Raw genomic sequence first — 23,630 nt, 5'->3', positions numbered from 1 at the left:
TACGTAACAACCCTTACTAATTGGCTGTCGGGTGGTGGCGGGTTTAACGACACATTTATATATTTCCGCGATCTAACCAAATAAACCTCCATTATGGATGTATTTTTACACCGCGGTTACAAATACATGCAATAAAAAAAGATATATTTCTGAATGTAATGTAATATTTATAACGCATCAATGTGTACATTAAAAGAGCAGCCAAAACATTGTATCCTAACCACGTGCCCGGTGCAGACGAGACTTGCTTGCTCATTGCCAGCGCCATCATTTACAGAATGTGCTGGCTATGAGAGGCACCTGTGTATCGCCTAAAGGTGATGCCAAACAACTTGCCAGAGTACGGTAGTTCCTCCTCATCCATCACAGTTAGCGTGAACACAAAACCCACGCTGGTTTTCACGAGAATCTAAACATTCTGCAAGCGTTCCGTATTTAAACGTCCTATTATTGATTATGAACATGCCGTACCAATGACACGGCTCCCTTTTCATTAGTGTCAACAGAAGGAACAGCAGTCAGCTATTTATACCATTGAGAATGGATTCGTAGTTACAATTGGAATTGTGTGCGTGATCTACGCATACGGCCTCCAATGTCTGCGTGTTGTCAGGCGAAAACGTCAACAATGCTCTTCTTGTTTCATAGCAGCAGTACTCGGATACAATAATTTATCTTGGGCTCTCACTTTCTCCCCTCTTCAAATGTAAATGCAGTGGTACACCAGGGTGGGAAACAATACCGTTGTACTCTTCACGCTGCAAATCGCAAATAATATATCTCGTGTATTGAAGACACGCACCTACGCTTTGTGCAGCAACGGTTGTCCAACAGTTATGAAGACGTCATTGTGATTTTAGAAGCCTTTAAAGGTAAACGCATGATTATTGCACTGTACTGAATGTCCCTCAAAAGTTGACATCTCAGCGGAGTGACACCACACTTGAATCTCACCGTATGTTTTGCACAGCCTCAAAACACACAGGTCTAGGTGGGTTTGCTTTTTTTACAAAACCTGTTAATTTGTCATTTTCTCACAAAATGATGGCACAGGTATTTTTAAATGTTGAAAGTGCAGTGCTTATTCGTGTAAAAATACAGTCAAGAGAATACGACAAGATAAGATTTTACAATTTTTTTTTAAAAATAAAATACAGAGCATAACACGACACAGGTTTTTTTTTTATAGAATATGCTGGTTTATACCAATCTGCTTGTCAAAAATAAAGCGCAGGAGCCCTCTCCCTCCCTACAGGTTGCAAGTCTATATAAAGCTTCAGTCCGGAACATCCCACTAACACACTACAGTACAGCACAATATAAATAAATATATCAAAAAACCATTTGATTTTTCTTCCAGTCCAAAATAAATCCAAACCAAAAGTAAACACATTATGTTAGCTCTGAAACAGGTTTACTTGAATCTATATATATATCCCCAAAGCAAAAAAAGGATATAATATTTAGGTATTATATCCATTCATACACATTCAATTTTAAAAGCAAACGAACCTTCAATTGAAAAACATTCTAAATTGAAAAATAATCCACCCTAATTACAAACATGAGGATTTATTTTTTTACTTTACGCTGTACAAAACCAAGTGTTAGACTATGAACAGTTCAAAGTACAGTTACAACACTGGTATCAGCAATAGCAGCTGTGCACAAGAATTTAGAATCGTTGCTTTACATGGAGATACCAACCCAAACTCTGAAGTTACTGTCTACAAGGCAGTACTAAAGTTAATGGACAACTGTAAGTATGATTCTAAATACTGACACAGCCTCGAGAAGGTGGAGGATAATAAAGTCTGGCATAGCCAGAAGAAAAATGGAATGATACAATGTCTTTCAGTCGTGTCCCTTGCACAACAGAACAGCTGCCAATACTGAATTATGCAACCGATTACAGATGCTCTTAAGGAACCATCCATTCAGGGGTGTTTAAGGCCCATTGACGATACTGATTTTTCTTCACACCAAATGGCCACGGCCTTAGTCTTAGCAGTACATCCGTAATGAGTGAAACATGAGCTGACCCTCCTCAGTCTTCACTCCCCAAATGTCATATAACACTTCGTCTCCATAATATTCACAGGAAACAAATGAAAGTCGACTATATCCTCTGTACAGTTTATCTTTGAAATTGAGCACATTGGTTATTTCGGGACAAATTAAATACTTCTGTTACACCTTCACCAAATCGACGACGATCTGTGTTGGGGAAGCACAATGTCATTTTGACAGTATTTTGTTGTTTTGAGCATTTCTCAGCTCAAGCTCCTCCAGCTTTTTCCACAAGTCTTCTCGATCCTTCTCCTTCTTCTTTTCACTATAAAAGAAACAAGTGAATACATTTTCGATTTAAAGCTTTCGTGACTGCAGGGATTCATCTTCTTGGTTCTTTCGGTAAAGTCACATAGAAGAAATAATAAAATAATAAAAATAAAACAATAAAATACAATTCTCACGACGTTTCGGCCACAACACAAGCAGCCGTCCTCAGGTGAAGAACAGGGCTGTTGGAAAGACGCTGTCACTCGGATGCTGTCTTTCTGACAGCCCTCTTCTTCACCTGAGGACGGCTGCTTGCATTGTGGCCGAAACGTCGTGAGAATTGTATTTTATTCCTAGATTTGAAGCTTTCGTGACTGCAAGGATTCATATTCTTAGGTTTTTTCGGTAAAGTCACGTAGGTAAAACATTAAAAAAGTAAAATAAAATAAAAAAATAAAAATCAAGACGTTTCGGAGGCAACACAAGCTTCCGTTTTCAGGTGGAACCGTCACAGCCACGACAGCTGTATCAAGTAAATGAGAGATTGCAGGAGCTACCACTCCGTTTATATAATGGTTGGAGAAGGTGGTGGGGCAAGGGCCGCATACTTTCTATTAATATGGTAAGGTGAGGCTTAAGAGGGTGAGCCTTTGTTATGGAGAGGTACGGTTTGTGAATCAACCTGTGACAGGGAGACAACCACTAAACATGGTAAAACTGTTCTTATTATTATTTTATTATTTCCCTTCTACGTGACTTTACCGAAAGAACCAAGAAGAAGTGAATTAATATTAACAAATGCAATGCTAACATTTCAAACTCATGAAGCAGGCTAAAGCGTCATCTTTAAATGCTCAAAGTGGCCACTAGGTGTCATAAATGAATGGTATGCTGAGAGTACTGAATCTGGGGTAACGGAGGTTGTACAGTAAAAAGCCCCCTGGTGTCGCCGGATGCTCACCGCTGCCGGTCGGCCTTGAAAGATGCAGTCAGCTCATCGAACAGCTGGCTATTCATCTCCATGAAGGACTTCAGGACGTTGTAAACTAGCGCAACAATTGTCCTGGGAACAAAAACACACAATCAATTGTATTCCATCTCTGTAAATGTACCAGCAACAAAATGATCGTGATATACTCCAATCTAACTTACTGGTTCCAATGCTCCTTAGAAATCCTGTAGAGATTTGGGAACATGATGGGTAGGATCACATTGGAATTCTCCTCTATGAGGCTCATTATGTACTCATTGTTCCAGTAGTACAGGGCTCGTTCAGCAACCTAGAAGTGCGACATGAATCAGAACATCAAGGTTAAATGTCCGAGGGGTCAATAACACCAGCAATTAATGCCACTGTGCTTATCATGGGATGCAGCACCATAGCAAATAAAGTGATTTTATTCACTTAGCAGTCAACATATTAAGTGGTTACAACAGCACCTTTTATAGAACTTTTCACACATAGCAGTACCATAACTTCTGCACACATATCCCTGTGTATTTCAACCAAGGTAATAGAATGCAGCTACCATGGGAGGCATGTGCTTTCGACAGGTGGTGCGCGAAAGAAGTTCAACATACATTCATTTAATTATTCATAATCAGCCATGGTATTGGTGAATGCCTCCACATTATTGTAATATAAAGATCTCTAGCATACGCACACATTGGATGCCCATGTTATATAAACTGCTTATGAGAGTAACCTACCTGAAAATGAGGGCTAGCCACACATTTGGCTATTTGTTTGAACAAAGCCTCCTGGACTTTGACAAACTGGGAAGGTTCTATTACATCAAGAATCTCTTCAGCCTCACCCAGGAACATTACCTGGGAAGGAAACAGCACTTGTATCAGCAAATGTGAACCCACAGACAGATGCTCTGCTCATAACGTACACATTTTGCCCCGTATTTGTAATCAGATACATATTAGCATTATTATTGCAATTTTGCTTGTTAGAAGTAACTGTTTTGCTGTTAAGGAATACATAGAGAGGTAATTTAGAAATTCACCAAACAGATAATAGTTGTGGACACGAGTTCCTGCACTCAAGACAACTGTACAGATCGTATGTATGCAAAAATAAATCATGGGCACAGTCAAGTAGACCATACGCCATCAGGCAGAGATTTTAATTAGATGACATTGGATAGCCATTTGTAGACCGAGGCAGAAAGGGCAGGGTGATGGATGAAAACAGCACCAAATGCTGCACAAATGCTGCAAAGGCTAAGGTGCTTAATCAAGCCAGTCCCTTTAACAGAGAGGCTTCCATGGAGCAGTTCTTTTGTGGTACTGTCACCGTATCTGCGTTCAATTCATACCCGAAATGCGATTTGAATGCAGCTTTAGAAAACATCAATACACCACGTTTTGCCGGGAAGAATAGTATTTCGGATCGCCTACAGGCATATTTGTTTTATTCACAGAAGTACAGTAATAGCTAATTCTATTCCCAGCGAGATAACAATTTGGCACTATTTGATAACCATTTACAGGATGCAGATACAATTGTTGTCCAAGTGGCACGTGGGTTTAGTATAGCTGCATCTTCATGAGCAGTGCACATTAAAACTGTTAATTGGATGTTTGCATCACATCTCACCTCCTTCTGACTGCATGTTTTGGGCCAATACTTGAGCAATCCCCGTATTACCTTAAATATCAATAACAAAAAGTTAATGCAAGGGATGAGACAGTTTGGGTGTAGAGGTGGCCTCTAGTCACATTTGTAAGTTAGCATTTAATTCGTAAAAGTTGACAAACAGATTCAATCCTTAAATGTGTAACATTCGTTGTATCTGTATGAAAGCAATATTTATCACCAACATCTACTCTATAGGAAAATATTCAACATCAACGTTTACAGTATGACAAGCACTATACATATATATTTATACAGACCAAAACTTTTACAGAAAGGATCTTTATACTCAGAAGTATGCACTAAAGGGCTCACAACACTGTAAAAAAACACAAAAAGGGGTAGTGATCTTTCAACAAATTCCATAACAGTGAAAGCCTGGTCACCCGAGCAGGTTTGTAAGAGTATTGTGCAGTACTTACTGGCTCCGTCAGTGTGGCATCTTTTTCCAAAAATTGCACAACACAGTATGCCAACTGAAAATAAATAAAAACATCAATGGATTATGCAGCAATTAACAAATTGATACATCATATTCTTCTCCACTTACAATAATATGGGTGTGTAAAACAATTGAGCAAAGTGTGTAATCACAACAAAGCTAGGACACATTTTAAACTTTAAAGCGTATTTATCCTGTCTTACCTGTGCATGAAAAAGAGAAAGTCCTTTTGCTGTGTGCAAAGGTATAAGGACTTTGACGAGGAACTGCTTGTGTTCAGCCTTCAGTGGCAAGGCAAATCCATTGATTATGCTAAAATATCATACAAAACCATAATAGCACTTTTAGTGTTAATATAATGACGAAATTATTTCATCTAAACAAATGTCACATTTTTCCAGTCTCTATTTTATTGTCTTAAACGCACGTCTATATTTCTGTATTATCCGCTTCCAAAAAATATTTGGGGAAGCATATGACCCATCTTAATGACATACCCAAATGTAAAAAAAATGACTTGTCATCAGATGTTGTAAGAGGAAAACCCTAATATTCAGGCTTACCTTCCTAAGATTTCTAGGAGCTCTCCAACACCATTGAAATGTTCAGTTTCATAAATAAACCTGGAAAAGGAAATGTAACAATACAATAATATAGTGTTGGAAGGCTTTGGGAATTAACATAACAAAAATATATTACACAATGTAATTGTTTGTTAAAGGTTTTTGTAAGAGTTGAATACAGGTAAAGATAACTGAACAATTACACAATGTAATTTGAGCACACAGGGATTACAACACCGTTGAGCAGTAGCCTCACCTTATAAAAATGTTGTTGATTTGTTTCCTAATAAAAGCCCTGAGCCCAAGGAACTTCCCATAGATGCGGTGAAGCACCGTCTTGAGGAAGTCCCGCTCACGAGGGTCCTCACTGTCAAACAGGTCCAGAAGCTGCCAGCCAGATCACACAGCATTCAATGTGAACACTGCTCAACAGCACCCACACCAATAATTGTATGCAGAGGGCCTAATTTCAGCTCAGCCTGGGTTGGTGACCCACAACATAGTTTTGCACATGGTATATCACATCTAGTATGCCTCCTGTTATGGCTGTGACTACTAGTCACATGCCTACTCCCATCACAAACGACCCAGCATATATTCAGTGGGAAATTACACTCCGATTGTAAGCATTATGATTGTAACATTTTGGAATTCTTATGCTCACAATATGTGAATTGAATCATGGTTGTAAGCATTGAGTATATGTACTCTTTATGCAAATAATATCTGAGTAATACCTTTAGGGTATTGGAAAGAACAAGGCAGGACATAAAGGCAGCTTATACCAATTAAAATCAGATAAAAAAATAATCAACTCTAGAATAAATTTATGAATCCAAGTAACAATGTATCTAATTATGGGAAGGAGATAAATAATTTTTATTCATCAAACAGCGATGCAGCTCTTGAAAAAAAGTATTCTTTTCATATTTTCAGTGATTTAACATACTTCTATTTTTGGACACATAAAGGACAAGTTATATGAATCTGGAATTGACAAGATGTTGGAAGAGTTCAGTTTTCAATGGAAATCCACAATTGTTATGAATGAGATGTACACAACTTACACCTGCTACTGTAAAACTCAATGTTTCTTACCTGCAATACGAACTTTTGATCGATATATTTTTTTGCAATACTTGGTTGAAATTCTTGGTTTTCCAAGAATCTGAGGAATATCTCATATACAATCTGCAAAAGATAAAGTTTATGTTGGAGTTATATGATATAACTATTGTTTTCAATGAACATGACAATATTTTAATTTTTTATAGGGGAGGAAATGCCATACCTTATGTGTCAAGTGCTTATCGGGATCATGTTGTACTTAAAGTTTATCTGAATAATACAACTTAAATGGCTCATTCAACAGAAAAGTTAAAAGTATGACTCTCATCTTCTTGGTTCTTTCGGTAAAGTCCCTTCTACGTGACTTTACCGAAGGAACAAAGAAGATGAATCCCTGCAGTCACGAAAGCTTTAAATCGAAATATGATTCTCATGTAGTAATGAATGTACATGTATTAACCTGCAAATGTGGCCACGAAGCCTCCAGTGTGGGCTCGTCTTCCTCAGGATCAAACTCTGGATTGTCACTTGGTGGTAAAGTTCTGAATATATTACCAGCAATCTGTTTAAAGGGACAAACAGGTTTTACACTTCGGTATATACATCACACAAAGCACTGCACAAATTATACATATCATCGTACTCTCACACATGTTGATTGTTTAAGATATGGGTGTCAACCTAAAATACTATATATGTAGACTAGCGGGAAGTTGCCCGGCAATTCCCAGGCAAAAAAAATATTTCAAAACTACTCTTAAAAACCTTACATATATATACACAGATACCAAGCGATTGTGAAAGCCCGGTGGGCCGTTTGTCCATTTATCCAAAATTATAAGAGGCTTGCAGAAGTCCAAAAAGTTATAGAAAGTGGGGGGTAAATAGTTGATCTAAAAGGTTTGCGAAAATTGTCAACCCCCCTCAGAAAATAGTTTTACCCTCACGTAGGTATATATACCTACACACCCTACATACAACAGAGTAAGTAGTATCTATTTACTCTGTAGTTGTATCTACTGACTGTACAGTAGTACCTACTGAGGCAGTAGTAGCTACTGACTGTGTAGTAGTATTTAGTGACTGTAGTAACTACTGACGGTAGTACTATCTACTGGCCCTACAGTAGTATCCACCGACTCTATAGTAGCAACGACTAACTCTATAGCAGTATCTACTGACTGTACAGTAGTATCTACTGATTGTAGCAGTATATACTGACCATCGTGGAAAAAAACTGTTTTAGTATCTACTAACTCTAGAAAGCAGTATCTACCAACTCGATAGCAGTATCTATGATCACTACAGCAGCGCATACCGACTGTGGTGGTACCTGCTTTGGCTACAGCAGTGCATACAGACTGTAGTGGTACCTGCTTTCACTCCAGCAGCGCATACCAACTGTGGTGGTACATGCGATGACTACAGCATTGCATACCGACTTTGGTGGTACCTGCAATGAGTACAGCAGTGCATATCGACTTTGGCTGTACCTGCTCTGCACGGGACTAGGCCTCACGACGCCACTCTGTCAGCTTAGTAGTTTGTGCTATAGAGTCAGCATGTACGACTGTAGTGATAGCAGGTACAACCACAGTCAGTATGCCCTGCTGTAGTGAAAGCAGGTACCACCACAGTATGCACTGCTGTAATCTTAGCAGGTCCCACCACAGTCTGCACTGCTGTAATCATAGCAGGTGCCACCACAGTCAGTATGCACTGCTGTTATCATAGCAGTTACCACCAGTCAGTATGCACTGCTGTAAACATAGCAGCCACAGTCGGTATGCACTGCTGTAGTGATAGCAGGTACCACCACAGTCGGTATGCACTACTGTAGTGACAGCAGGTAACCACCACAGTCGGTATGCACTGCTGTAGTGATAGTAGATACTGCTATCGAGTTGGTAGATACTGCTATATAAAGTTAGTAGATACTAAAACAGTCATAACATACCACTACGGTCAGTAAATACTGCTACAGACAGTACATACTACTATACAGTCAGTAGCTACTACTGGCTCAGTAGATGCTACTGCAGTCAGTAGATACAACTACAGAGTCAATAGATACTACTTACTCTGTTGTATGTAGGGTGTGTAGGTATTTTTACCTATGCGGGGGTAAATATATTTGGGGGGGGGGGGGGGGTGTCGACAATTTTTGGAAACCTTTTAGATCAACTATTTATCCCCCATTTTCTATTATTTTTTTGGACTTCTGCAAGCCTCTTATAATTTTGTTGGAGGAGGAATGGACAAACGGGCCACCAGGCTTTCACAATAGCTTAGTATCCGTGTATGTAAATGTAAGGTTTTTAAGAGAAGTTTTGTAATATTTTTTGCCCGGGCAACGCGAGGTACTTCCTGCTAGTTAGTAATAAATCGGCATTTTACAACCCCCACTGCCACGGTGTAGCATATTATTACGTGCCAGGGACTCTATGAGATGATAAGACAATAGTCCGAGTCCATAATTGCAATAAGTAACAGCACAGCAGTTATAAGTGACTCACAGAATTCTGCGCAGTTACGTATACAGTACACGACTTCCCTGAAGGCATACCTTCAGCGAGTACGATGCCGACCACACACGGTTCGAATTCTACCCTCGAACGCTGTCTGCGCCATTGCCGAACACGCGTCGAATAAAAAGCAAGGGACAAGTCCTTACTTACTAACAACTCCTATCATTTTTCATTCCTGGAGAGGTTGCCCCCCTACCTGAAAATCCTGGCTCCGCCATTGCATGTTGCTCCCCATTAGAACCCGATCCATAGACCTTGGGTGACGAGTCACACATAGCACCCAGCACACAACAAACTATACTACTGATTTGGGAAGCTGCAGCAACTGCCACATCGCAGAGTTTCCTGTGGTTTTCTAAATTCAGTTGTATAAAGGTCAATAATTCAATTATGATGAAAAGATGGTGAGAAAAGTTAACTGTCGCACTGGATGGACACAGATTTAGCAAAAGCTACTATATCAATCTACCACCTCCTGTTGGACAACTTATCTCCAAATTTCACACTAACCAGTAATTATATGCAGAAAATACACAACTATACATCCCCACTCACTTCTCTACTCACCGTCTACTTGTTTATTGTGCCTAGATACAGTCTCATTTTGGATTGACTCAAACATTTTCCACCAAACTGATGATCACATTAGTAAATACATCCATACTCGAGAAATATTCAAATACATTCACTCAGAGTGAAGCTATAGTATGCTCTTGGTTAACTCGGATGCGGTTGCAAAGTGTGAAAACCATGGCATTATCCTTGACCTCTCACATATTTCACCTTTGTGCGAACTACAACCTACAATTATGCAACATCTCCCGCACAGCTCACTTCCTCATCATATCTACTGATGCGACAGTTATCCATGCCATCATCACCTGTTGTCTTGATAATTGTAACCCCCTCATTCACGGCCTCCCCAAATCCCTAATCTGCAAACTTCAATTGATCCAGAAAGTGGCTAACTCCTTACACACACCTGTAAATGACATCACATCACTCTAATTCCCATGTTCCTCAAAATCTACAAGATCATTCACTTGTATCCCCTCTCAAATAATTGTAATCTCTTAAGAAGCCCTTTGGTCTGCTAGTTAACGCCCAGAATGGGATATCACTTCGTCTGCTCTGCTGCCCTCAGACTGAAACTCCCTCCTCCTGGCCTAACACTGCATCATAATCCTTCTTATTTAAATCCAGGTTCAAGATCTTCCTGTTCTTGTCTGCCTATGATATCTATCTCTATGACATGTCACCTTTCTGTTTTGCAGCCTCCTACCGCCGATTATATTTCCCTTGCTGCTAAGATGTCCCCTATTTGTACAGCATCGTGAGCTGCATTTGAATTTAGATGCTTATGAAATAAATAAATACATGCATTATATTAGAATAGGACCCAAACATTATAATAAAAAATGTCAGAGGTTAAGGAAGGATTTCTCACCTCACCACAGTAGGTTTCCATATTTACACATGTCCTGTAATGTGCTGTAGGTTGCACGCAATGTCTTTAAAAAGACCGGTGAATGATGGGGTCAATGGAATGGAGTTTTGTACTTTCGAGCATAAGATGTTATAGAATTCATGAGAGAAATCAATGACCAAGACAAAAAAGGTATAATTCGCTCAAAAATAATCGACATGTAGGTATGGTGAACAGTTTATCAGAAAATGTCATGGACTTATATGCTGCACTTAAAACTGTGCACATCTACACATATCTGCATAATACTAATGAGAATACAATTGCCCCTTACCATGCGGACCATGTCTGGGTAGACGGCCTCCGTAAGGATACCCCGGCCTGTGGTGATGTAGTCCACCAGCTCATTGAGAGCCGCCCGTTTAATCTCCTTGCCTTTGAGATCTGACACTGAGTCCATGAAGTCAAAGATGACACAGCACTGCTGCAGCTTCTTCACAAACAGCTCCGGCTGTTCCAAGGCTGCCACATCTGCAGCCATAATCAGAACACGTTATCAAAGACTCGTAATTACACTATCAAAATGTACACACTCGCGTCAAATGAGAAAACGACAGAATTACAATGAAAAGAACATGAGTAAGGTTACTAAACATATCAGCACATGCAATCTATAAAACACAATTGTAAAATTTGCAACGTTCTTAAGCACATTGTCTATTTATTGTGTAAATATTGGCAAGCCTTGAATGTTTTATTTTACACCACAAATCAAAATACGTGCATTTTCGTGTTATTGCCCTGTTTAAACACTTACGGCTTATTTTATTTATACCCAGGTGAGTACCATTGAGACATGTCTCACAGAGTGCAACACTTGTAATTACTAATCAAAAAACGTAGCCCAAAACATATTTACGCGATCTACGTAGATGTCAACATAGCTCATGTGAACAATATGCATGAACAGCAATTAAAGCATTATATAAAAAAAAATCTAAGTCATTTCCCCAATATTTAGGAAATTGCATAAAAGCATTCCATCAACACACGAAGACTTGTTCATGTTCAAATAGGTATCAGCTGGTAATGTCACAACAAACATTAAACAACGCAATATTTTCCCTCAACTTAGTGGGCAATTCTAAACCAAGTAACATAAATGCATTATTTAACTCAATACCTTTTAGTCCCATCAATTAACCTTGACAATGCGTACAACTGTAAAATACATAAATCTATGAGGATAATTCGCAAAGCAACAAAAATGACATCATAATTCACAAATATAACCACGAAACAAAATCTCTCATTTGTAAATCAAACATCCATGAGACCTATTAAAAGGATGGAATTACACTAAAACATTCCAAGATACTACATTTTCATTTATTAATTACATTCAAGGGCCAGTAATAAATGAATTGTTGTACACAAGCAAATCACAGTGCACACACTAGTAATCCACTTGTCACGTTGGTTATCACACTTTTTGCATGAACAGGTAGTTGTGCTGTAATTATATGCTCCCTGCTGTCATCACCAATGACCGGTGTGGTGAAGTATGGTCTAAACACCCCAAAGCAAGGAGCTCTTATCCAGCAGTATATTTACATGTACACATTCATCACCACCATCACAATCCATGGGCAGATAGCCCATAGATGTCCACTGCACATTTCGTGATGTATTCCACTTTCCTATCTTGTGCCAATATGCTCAATTAGTGCCGCATCTTTCTGGCACCACATTACAGATCTATTATTTGTGGTACATTACATGTTTCCATTGGACAACACATCTCTTGATTTACAAGATTAGCTACTTAACTTTTAGAAATTTGTAAAGGGAGGTTTACATATTAAAATGGAGTGGTGTTTGTTTAGATATCTATGGAGCAAACATTAAACACTTTGGTTTAACACGTAGATCGAACCCAAAAAAACCTTTATTATAAATAAACACTTTGACCCAGGAAAGTGCATAAACATGCCTTCTTCTTTGCATGTTGTCCACAAGCTTCCCAACCTGCCACTTGCACACTTCACCATTTCCTACCACTATTATTTTTTCATAGCAATATCTTAAGAGCCCTTGTTCAGAACAATTGAAACCTACAGGAAATTAGTCAAGTATAGCCCACATTCAAACAACACCCATTCAGTTGGACAATACTGATCGTGTTAAAAAAGACAATTAAGTAATTATGCATTCCTTGTCAATCCACTGTCCTTGTCAATCCAATGGATAAAGGCCATGTAGGTCTTGCGGGTCGTTTGATCGTACTTAACCACGTTGGCCATTTCCAGCTCGTGAGGGGGGCCGTAATCTGGTTCAAATATCACACCACTGACTTGGGTGGGAATCAACCTCAGGAAACAGTATTCATAGTGCATTAACCATTGGGCCACCACTCCATATTTTGAATTAGCATGTTTAATACTTGAATTTCTGTTTTGCTATTACCACAATACAGTTATAAATTACAGCCTATCATGGCTAACGCACTTGGCCACAAGTGACCATATTCTGCAGTCAATACCACACTGCAAAAGTTCCTGCATGCTAGTTGTGAATCCCAACTAGTGTACCTCAATCACATGAACACGTACAGGTAAAATACACCATAACTACAACAGCTGAATCTTCTTCGTAGTGTTCTTTATTATTTGGAATTCATATAATATTTCCTACATGTTTTTTTATGAAATCAAATATCATCTATAACCATCAGTTATAAAAGTAATATTCCAAAAATGTGCACGGGCAACAATGTTCTGCTTTATCTAGTTTACCAGAATCTGACATAAAAACCCACGGACATTGCACCACTCGCATTGCATGCGAGTTGCCACAGCGGTAATGCACATTCATGTTGGCAGCTAGTGTACGAGTCGCTGAGGCTAGCCAATGACTGAAATTCACAATGGCAGGTCAAGGTGTTATTTAATTTACAGCAGTTTGACATTAACGCCTTTCAAATATTAGAGTAAATACTATGTTAAGCATAATCAAAAGTGGTGTAATTTACTATTTATACTGACAATATATATCTCTGAAACTGTGCTCAAAAAGTGGGTATCAGTGTAAATTAACTCTCAAGAGAATAATACTAAAATTAGCATTTTGTTTCAAGACAGACTTGGTTTTTGCATGAGAGAAATTAAATCACGAAAAATTCAAATGGTTTAATTCTGTAATTCACTCAATAAAAAATGGGCTCATTAGTAGGATAAATGTTTCATTGACACACTTGACCCAGCATTACGGAACACTGGGCATGTTAGGGTGGGAAATTACATTGTGTACAGGCCTAGACTGTGTACTGCTGACCAAAAACAGCACTTGATAAAAAGCAGTAGCACCTTAACTGCTGCTCATTTAAGGATGGGCTCTGTCATTACAGTGTATGTTTGGGCACCAGCAAGGTCACAAATGGGTCAAAAGCATGACTCCATGACAAGGTCTCCGTTTAATAAACATAGCTGCTAAGATTTTAGATTTTTCCACACAATGGAATGGAAATAATACCCACGCTTTTTCAGTAACTCACTATTTTGACTACACACTGATAATGACACATACAGTACGTGCAACTGCCTCTTGAATGCATTTTATTTATACCAAAATGTATATGTCAGCACCGGTTAACCCAAAACTGAGGCGCATATTAAAAGTATGCCGTTCATTGGACAGGAAACAAAAATAAAATATTTCGTATTACATACTTTTGATAAGACGGCTATGGCAGCCAACATGAACAGACCATTGAAACAGAAACTTTTCTCTTGTTTCATGTTTCACAAAAGAGTCAAAACTTATGCATACTGACTTCAGCTGCATATTTACAGTCCAGTGCACATTCCCAATACTGTACCTCAATGTAGGTACAGTATTAGTTATTATGAAAACTGCATGCTAAAAAGCATAGGGCATTTAAAATTAAGATACGTTTCCAAAGAAAACGCATCGCTGAGCCGTCCCGTTCAACAAAACTACCAAACATTAAAACCATGAAAAATAATCTTTGTAAACACAATAATAAAGGAGGTGATGGTACACGCCGTGAGTGGAGCATGACAATCGCAATGCTGCTGGTCTGGACTCGCTTTTTGGGCACGGCTGCCCCAGGGCAAGGGGCTTTACAGGTTAGAATGCACAACTGCAGTGTTCTAAAAATAATGTTGTGACCTGTTAAGCAAACAAATTCTGACAGATAAACATTTTAGCCATTTCAATATTGACATAAAACAGATACAGTAGTACATTTAATGTGACTACAAGCTTTGTGGGTGATAAACATTCCAACACTATTCAATTGAGGAATATGCTCTTCCAAAGATGTGTCAAATGTAACTCATTTCACAAAATCCAAATGTACCATAACCATAAAAGAAGTCAACAGTTCCTATCAATATTTCCAAACTCATGCCACGAAAATTAAAACACTTATGGCAGACAATTGTGAAACCAAAGATATCTTGGCATGGGTAATGAACTACTGAATAGCAATCTGGTCAGCTCTTCTTCCAATCTGCAGTCTATGTCGGTATAGCTGCACTAAACTATATAAACCACCAGCAGTTAATATGCTCATTCGTGATAATGCATTCATGTGCAATTATGTTAATACGATATTCAGTTACTCTTTCGATTAACACATTTTCAGAATGTTCGTGTATACAGTAGGATCATTTACATTCAGCACGATGCTTTTGAATGTTACAAGCATTATTCTTTGGGCTTTTGGAATTCGAAGATTCTCAGTATACTTATATCATTACAAAGGACGGATAAGCATGGCCATTTTGGTTCACTCTACATTGGTCACGTTTATGCACGTTACACATCAACAATGTGAGAAGGCCATGGCTTTATTCTCAAAACGTACACTACTACTACATCGCCGTCAATCAAGCACGTACGTCTCTAAGTTCTACACGAGTCTTATTTAATGTGTGTGTGCAGAATATAGTGAATGACGGGCTGAAGAACGAGTGCGTAGTCACAGTATTGGACCCTGGCCGGGTCTGAAACGCATCTCGGTGGGCCACGGACTCACTCGTGCCAGGGATCAGAACGGCAGCATTCAGGTGCGAGTGACGAGTTAGTGGCACGGACGAATGACCAAGCACGATCGGGTGACAATAGCGGACAGGGTGAGAGATTAAGGATCTGTGAAGGTATGATAGGATTAAGGAGCTGGACAGGATGAGACGGGCTAAGCAAGAAGGTTAGGTGGCATAAAGGATCGCTCCAACAGTGGGATGAACAGAAAGGATGGAATGAAAAGAGACGGGGTGAGATTAAATGCCGGGTAAGGTATCATAGGATGATGGTGGGATAAGGGGGTTTGTGAATGCAATAAATGGAAGTACTGCATACGAGTGTGTCTAGTGACACATTCACCCACATTATCCACCTGTTTAAAAAAACTAAAACACCGATCGACATCTTCAATCAAACGCTGCGAGCGACCACAAACGCAGGAGAGCGAGCCCGAATTGAAGGGCCCTCCCATCCGCCATCGGGAGCTGCTGTGGTGGCGGTGTGGTGTGTGGTGGTGGTGTATGGTGTTTGGTTGTTACCTTTGAGGTGCGGCAACGGCGTGAGCTCGACGAGACAGAAGGTGCGGAACTGTGAAGATCCCTGCGAGCGTTTGTGGCGCCCACCACGGCGCAGAGACTTCCTGCTGAAGCCGTCCACCTTCTCGGCCGCCGTCGCTGCCATTTTCCTCCTCCTCTCCCCCCCCCCTCCTCCAACCACCCCTCTGCGGCCTTCGGGGGCCCGGCCTCCCGCCTGCTCGAGCCCTGCAAGCAGCCTCTCTTCTAGAGTGCTTCCCGCTCAAGATTCACACCAACCCACCCAATACCACCACGCCGACTACCACCACCACCACACGCTCAGCCCCCCACTACCTCGATCCTCCCCGACCCAAAGAGCCTCCTTCAGTGGCCGTCCCCCCGCTCGTCACGTCGATTAAGGTGAGGGTCGTCGTTTGGTTGTGGGGGGGGGGCCCACGCTGCATGAAGCGTCGGCGTGATGGCGAGGGAGGTGGTGGTGATGGTGGTGAAGATGGTTAGGGAGGAGCTTAATGAAAGGGAATTGAGCGCGAATAGAAGCCGAGGTGACACCACGAGGATGCTAAGATGCACAGATGATGTTGAGGAGGAAGAGCAAGTGGCGGTAATGTTGATGGTGGTGCCGAATAGGATTATTAAGAGCGGTTACGAGTGATGCTGGGGGTTGTTTGTTTAAGGAAGGGGGGAGGATTCTTGTCGATGCTGTGGTTGATGGTGTTAATGTTATCAATGGTTTCGATACGGAGGGTGATGTTTGCTGACAGTAACGATGCCGGTGTTGATAATGCTGCTGCTGCTGCTACTGATTACGATATGGGGTAGGTAATAACGTGTAGCTGCTGGTGATGATGATGGTGGTGATGATGTTGACGTTTCGAGTCCGAATTTCGTGTCACTTCTCCTCCCCCGCGTCTCCCGATCGCCGCTTCGTCCGCACGCGCATCGCGCCTCGCTACGATTACAAAACAATATTTATACACACACACAGTGTATATACACACCAACCAACTTAACGCACGCGGGCCCCACTACCCCTGAGGCTACGAAGAATCTCGACAAGAACGCGAGGAGGGAAAATAAAATGAGCGGTGGCAGTGGCGGTGGTGGCGGCGGCGTCGCCACTCGCGGGCCCGGGACTCCCGCGAGCCGCTGCGGGCCGGCCCGCGTCTCTCACGTGACGCCCAACGCCGCGCGCCCATTGGCCCGCGCCACGCGGCGTGACGTCACGCGTTAAAGGGAGCCGCGAAAACCCGGCTCCGGGGTGCGGTGGGGGTGGGGGGGTCAGGGAGCGGTGGGGTCAGGGTGCAGTGGGGTCAGAGTTCAATGAGATCAGGTTGAGGTTGGGTCAGGTGGGGTCAGGGTGCGGTGGGGGTCATGGTGGGGTGGGGGGTCAGGGTGCAGTGGAGTCAGGGTGCAGTGGGATCAGGGTGAGGTGGGGTCAGAGTTCAGTGAGATCAGGGTGAGGTGGGGTCAGGTGGGGGGGGGGGTCAGGGTGCGGTGAGGGTCATGGTGCGGTGGGGTCAGGGTGCGGTAGGGATCATGGTGGGGTGGGGTCAGGGTGGGGTGGGGGGTCAGGGAGCAGTGGAGTCAGGGCGCAGTGGGGTCAGGAAGCAGTGGGGACAGGGTGCAGTGGGAACAGGGTGCGGTGGGATCAGGGTGGGGGGGGGGTCAGGGTGGGGGGTCAGGGTGCATTGGGGTCAGGGTGCAGTGGGATTAGGGTGCAGTGGGGCCAGAGTGCAAGGGGGGTCTTGCGCAGTGGGGTCAAGGATGCGGTTGGGGTAGGGTGCAGTGTGTGCGGTCAGGTGTAGGGGTGGGGGTCAAGTGCAGGGTCAGGTAGTCGGTTCAGGGTGTAGGGTGTGTGGTCAGGGTGTGGGGTCAGAGTGGGGTGTGTGGTCAGGATGTAGGGAGTGGGATCAGTGCGAGGTTCTGTGTGTACTGGAGTGTTGTATGCTGGGTGTAGCGGGGGAGCGGTTCAATTCCCACTCACGGCCAATCTGAACTGGTCCGGGACCTCGCCTAGGTCGACTCAGTCTCAAATGAGTACCTGATGTGATATATAAACATCGCCATAGGAAGACAAAGGCGGTCGGGCGTAGTGCTGGCCACCCACCCCCTCGTGTACCGTTACGGCCTTCATAGGTGCTCGCTCATATAACTTGCCCCAACAGTCTGTTACGGCTACACGGGGGAGTCTTTGTCGTCAAAGCTGGATTGAGAAGGTGCTCGGTGCTGGGCTGGTGTGTGTGTGAGTGATGGGCGCGCTGGGGGTGGGATGCACCCTGCAGGCTTGAGCGCGTTCTGTCGGTGAATAAAGAACGCCACTCTCACGACAAGACACGGCCAGTGCGTGAGTCTGGCCGATAGGGGGCATGCGATTGGGCAATGTCTGCGTGAGAGCAGATTTTTTTTTTAAGGATGCCTCAAGAGAGGAAGAGCTGTCAACTGGTAGCGGGGCTGCGCTTGGCGACTCGTCGCACCAGCGTTTTCCTCATCCAGGAAATGTGTGAAATTTGGTTTTCAGCATGGGACAAATGACAAAGCCATAAATGCGTGAGACACGGTTTGTGTCAGGTGGTGTCTATTGCTGTACGAAGGCACGCTGTTGCCATCCCACACGGTCCTGCGATGACGCCATCCATCTCACTCGTGCACATGGGCTGATTTCATCATCATCGTCGTTGGCATGTGCCCTCAATTGGCTACCATTCCATCACCACTCTTATCCCCCATTCATTATCCTTTTGCAACAATGTGTCCTACTCTTGGGTTTTTTCGGTAAAGTCACGTAGGTAAATAAATAATAAAAGATACATTCTAAAATAATAGAAGAAATAAAATAATAAATCACGACGTTTCGGAGGCAACACAAGCTTCCATCTTCAGGTGGAATCGTCACAGCACGATTGCTGTATCAAGTAAAGACTTGTTGCCTCCTAAACGTCGTGATTTATTATTTTATTTCTATTATTTCTTCAATTATGTATATTTTATTATTTATTTATTACCTACGTGACTTTACCGAAAAAATCTAAGAGTATGAATCCTTGCAGTCACAAAAGCGTCAAATCTAGAAACAATGTGTCCTGGCCGAGTCCACTTTTCTCAACGGTCAATATTGCCTGGGTAAATTTCCATACCGTAGGTGGCCTCAGATAAACTGCCCTCAACTGCGAGCCGGCACTAATCAGAGCGCTCAATGTGTGCCCGGTCAGGCACAAATGCCCCCTACGCTGGCAGCAGCTCTGGCAGTTTAAGGGTGACGGATGTGAGTAGATGCCCACTCTTCCCAGCTTGTCGCCTGATTAAGCAACTTCTCTTTCATCTTTCAATTCGTGATCTAGCAAACGGGATTGTAGATTGTTTATAAGTGCCTGCCCTTTTTGACTTGTGCAATGTTATTGTGTGAGGTTACAGTATTTGAATGTCACGCAGTATTTATTAATGCACAGCTAGATTAAACTGAAATCGATTATTTAATTGTGCATACTAATTGCAATAAGGTACGTTCAGTCAAAATGTTTCTTATATAGGTGACCTTTTAAAATACTCATCTAAAATGTGATTACTGTGAATGGAAAGCAGTAAGAACACATAATACAAATGTAGGTGATGTCCATAATTAATAATTTTAATAATATGTGACAGTTTAGGTGTTCCATCATATTCACGTTTTTTTCTATATCCCTCCCTGGCATGAGAGATAATAAACCATTTGGTATAACACACACACAATGTACCTCAACTTCCACAACCGACACTTTGTTAAGATAGGCATATCATAATTTTTCGAGCACGGTAGGCATGCCTTTGAACTGGACATGTAATTTATATTTTTAGCAGCTCAGGTGATGGCTTTAATTGGGTAGTATATACACAGCTCGGCACTCGGTCGCTTTCTAAATATACTGCATCAGAATGTTAATCAAATCATGCCTGTAGTGGTGCGTGTACATTACTGAAATGAAAAATCATATTTTGCTCGTCCTTTTTCTATGGTCGTTTACTACGACAGTGCATCCACAGGACGACCATTCTGTGTGCCATCGCAGACTTGTTGTACGCCGACTCGGAGAGAGCTGCATGCAGAATTCACCAACAACCACCATTCGCCACTAAGTGGCGGTGACGTTACCACGACGCTTGTGCCAGGCTATGTGCACCTTGAGGCCACGTGAAGCGTCGAACGCCAGCTGGCAGGAGGTCACGGGGCAGACCCAGGTGCCACGGGTCGACTGACTGAGATGACTGGCTGATGAACCACCTGTGCCCCCTACTGTGTCAACTTGCTGTGATTTAGCCACCCGGCGCTCTGCTCGTTGTTGTGAGCGTCGCTCCTCCGCCCTCCGTTGTTGTTGGAGGGCGACTGCCTCCAACTGCCCAGTAGCCTCCTCCACAGAGGCCGATCTTGACACCGCTGGTACCAGTCATCGGCAAGTCCACTCAGCTCCACGTCCTCCTGTACCACATCACTCCATCTCTTCTCTAGCCCGTGCCGCGCCCGTTTAGCAGAATTCACCACCACCTCGAATCAGCATCCAAGTAGCACCTAATCATAGTTCACAAACAGTGACACCTTAACACTGTGACCTATATGAATTTTCCTATTAAAAGTGTAAAAAAACTTTTATTTTATACGTGGAGTACAGATATAGAAATTAGTTAAATTGTCTACTTGGTTTTTTATTATTAATAAAAGCTATCTCCTTGCAAACGTGTATTTATTTGCTAAGCGAAACTTGGGTGGAGTTGTCCATTAAATCAACAACCCCATAACCCTAATACTCATCAACTATACACACTCGCAAAACATGCAGGCACAGGGGAATTAAAGTTGTATACAGTACATGACTACCATATACAGCGGAAGGAGAGCTGTACACACGCACAGTGGAAAGAGTTGAAAGGACAACTCCCGGGACACACACATGTAGGTTGTCAGCTGTATGGGTCACAGCCAAGTGGAGAAGAAGTGAATGCTTACGTAAACTGAGCGGTCTGGCTGAAAGTTATGTGGACGATGCCTAGGCAGAGAGGGTCGTTTGCACGGTTAAAGGTCGCGCTTCTACCTATGGAGTCGGGGGTCTTAAAGCTACAGAAAGCAGTACCCACATCGTGGATTCTTAGCAGCATAAGAGATCAAATCAGTAATGTGGCTGGCATAGGCTCTGGTCCGAGGAATTATATCGCCCGTCCTATTCAATTCCAACCGCATTCTTAACCAGATCCCTTGGCCCCTCCGATCTCTTCCTGCACACTATACCACACCATGATACACCACACCACGATACACTGGTTATAGGCAATGTTTGGTTATTCAAAAGTTCTGCAGGTGCCAAATGCAGGATGTGTGACAGTTCCCAACTAAATGTAAATATAGGTTTGTTTATTTTCTTTTTTGCAGGCATCTTTGTTTTTTACTTAAGCTCACAGCTGAAGGGGAACTATTCAAACTTAAGAGGAAACATTGATTTAACTCATTCACCCTAGGATCAAAATCCCTCAATCTCGGAGGAAAAATGGAAGGTGAAATATGTAGTTAGGTGATGGCATATTTATTGTTGCCTCTGTGTCATAATTTAGTGAAACCATGTAACATATTTCAAAGGCAACTATGTGCATTAATGTGGCTCATCACATCTAATTGAAGTTACGCAATTACATTGAAAATACATTTTCACAGAATTGATTGGGAAATATTAAACAATACCTCATCCTTAAGATTATTACAGGTGATGAAATGAAATGTGGCAACCTAATTCGTTCCCTTTCCCACATGTCCAAAAATATACATGCATTTCCTTAGTTTAATAAGAATGTGCAGTGCTACACCGCTATTTGCTCAGACTCTAATCTACATAGTGCTCTCACTGCCGCTAATGAGAATATGCAATCTCAAGGGAAATGCAGCTCACCCTTGCATTAGGCTTTGCTCAATGTAAACACAACCGCAGCCGTTGTGCTTCAGTGAGCCATTGGGTCCGCTTCCACAAAGCAACTCTCGCTGCAGGTGTCAGGAAGAATTGAGATCACAACGTCTCTCGTGCACTCCGTGGCTCACGACAACTCCAGTCATCCTCGCAGTGGCCTTTGGATAGCCATCGAACAAAGACGGTCACTGCATCACACGTTTTCAGATATATTTGGAAGCTACTGGAGCTATGCACTTTTAAATTTCGATTGAAAACTAATTTCTTTAGAATCGATTTTTTGTGTATAATTTGTTGTCCTTCCCTCGCACCTCCGGTTTGCACGGTTGGATACGTAGGGTGCGAAAGAAGCTCAATATACATGCATACTAAGATAGGCTGCCTCCAGTTGTAAGCTCTGCTAGGTTCTTTAGACTCAAGATACGTTTATACCCATACATCATTTTTGACTATTGAAACTCAATGATTCTGTTGAGTGTGAACTGTTTTAAATGCTTTAAAATATATTGTATTATCCCAACTCACTTTGACGTATGTAATACATATCATCGGGTTATCTTTATTGAAAGTTAGGTGTGAATCTTGCCACTGAGAAGTACTTTCGAACGTGTTTACATTTTTTTTCCAAAACTAACATGATGCGAGCAGCAAGAACATACACCCAGAGGCATTTTTAAAGTTGTATTACAGCTGCTGTTTATATTACAATCTACCCTTGCATATGGCAATATGTTCAGCAGCTAAATGGTAACGTGAAGGTATGCTAGCCACAATAGGGCTGGAGGAGAGAGTTTGTGTAGTTTTTATTTTCCTCTGTTGAAGGAGCGATGTCTACAGTAGTTTACGATATGGCCCACAGTTTGGGTTCTATAACCACAGTCACACTGTGGCATCGCTTTAATTTGTAATATACAAATAACTGCCTTTGTACTGGTAGGAACCTCCTGATGACACCAGCCCACAGGGGATTATTGTGTCCGTCCGTCCGTCGTGCATCCAAAAATGGGAGGGGTGGGACTGGGTGGAGACGGGAGGGTGGAGAGGGGCTGGGTGGGGGGGTGGGGAGGGGCTGGGTGGGGAGGGTGGGGAGGGTGGGGCTGGGTGGGGGTTGGGAGGGGTGGGGCTGGGTGGGGAGGGGTGGGGCTGGGTGGGGAGGGGTGGGGCTGG

General features: G+C 42.3%; 1 protein-coding gene across 1 annotated transcript; it reads right to left on the bottom strand.

Annotated features, from left to right (window-relative positions):
• Nucleotides 1–1,120: 1,120 nt before the first annotated feature.
• LOC144933431 (serine/threonine-protein phosphatase 2A 56 kDa regulatory subunit epsilon isoform-like) lies at nucleotides 1,121–17,716 on the bottom strand. The gene is made up of 13 exons (XM_078858163.1): nucleotides 16,543–17,716; nucleotides 11,289–11,485; nucleotides 7,461–7,562; nucleotides 7,031–7,123; nucleotides 6,189–6,319; nucleotides 5,933–5,992; nucleotides 5,573–5,681; nucleotides 5,350–5,403; nucleotides 4,889–4,939; nucleotides 3,991–4,110; nucleotides 3,433–3,560; nucleotides 3,242–3,343; nucleotides 1,121–2,335 (listed from the first exon to the last, which is right to left on the bottom strand). Exons 1-13 carry the CDS (start codon nucleotides 16,682–16,684, stop codon nucleotides 2,239–2,241), a joined length of 1,386 nt encoding a protein of 461 aa, XP_078714289.1. The 5' UTR covers nucleotides 16,685–17,716; the 3' UTR covers nucleotides 1,121–2,238.
• Between the last annotated feature and the right edge of the window lie 5,914 nt (nucleotides 17,717–23,630).

Source organism: Lampetra fluviatilis, chromosome 7 (assembly GCF_964198595.1).
Source record: "Lampetra fluviatilis chromosome 7, kcLamFluv1.1, whole genome shotgun sequence".
Taxonomy (NCBI): domain Eukaryota; kingdom Metazoa; phylum Chordata; class Hyperoartia; order Petromyzontiformes; family Petromyzontidae; genus Lampetra; species Lampetra fluviatilis.
This window is presented reverse-complemented; position numbering and strand designations above follow the sequence as displayed.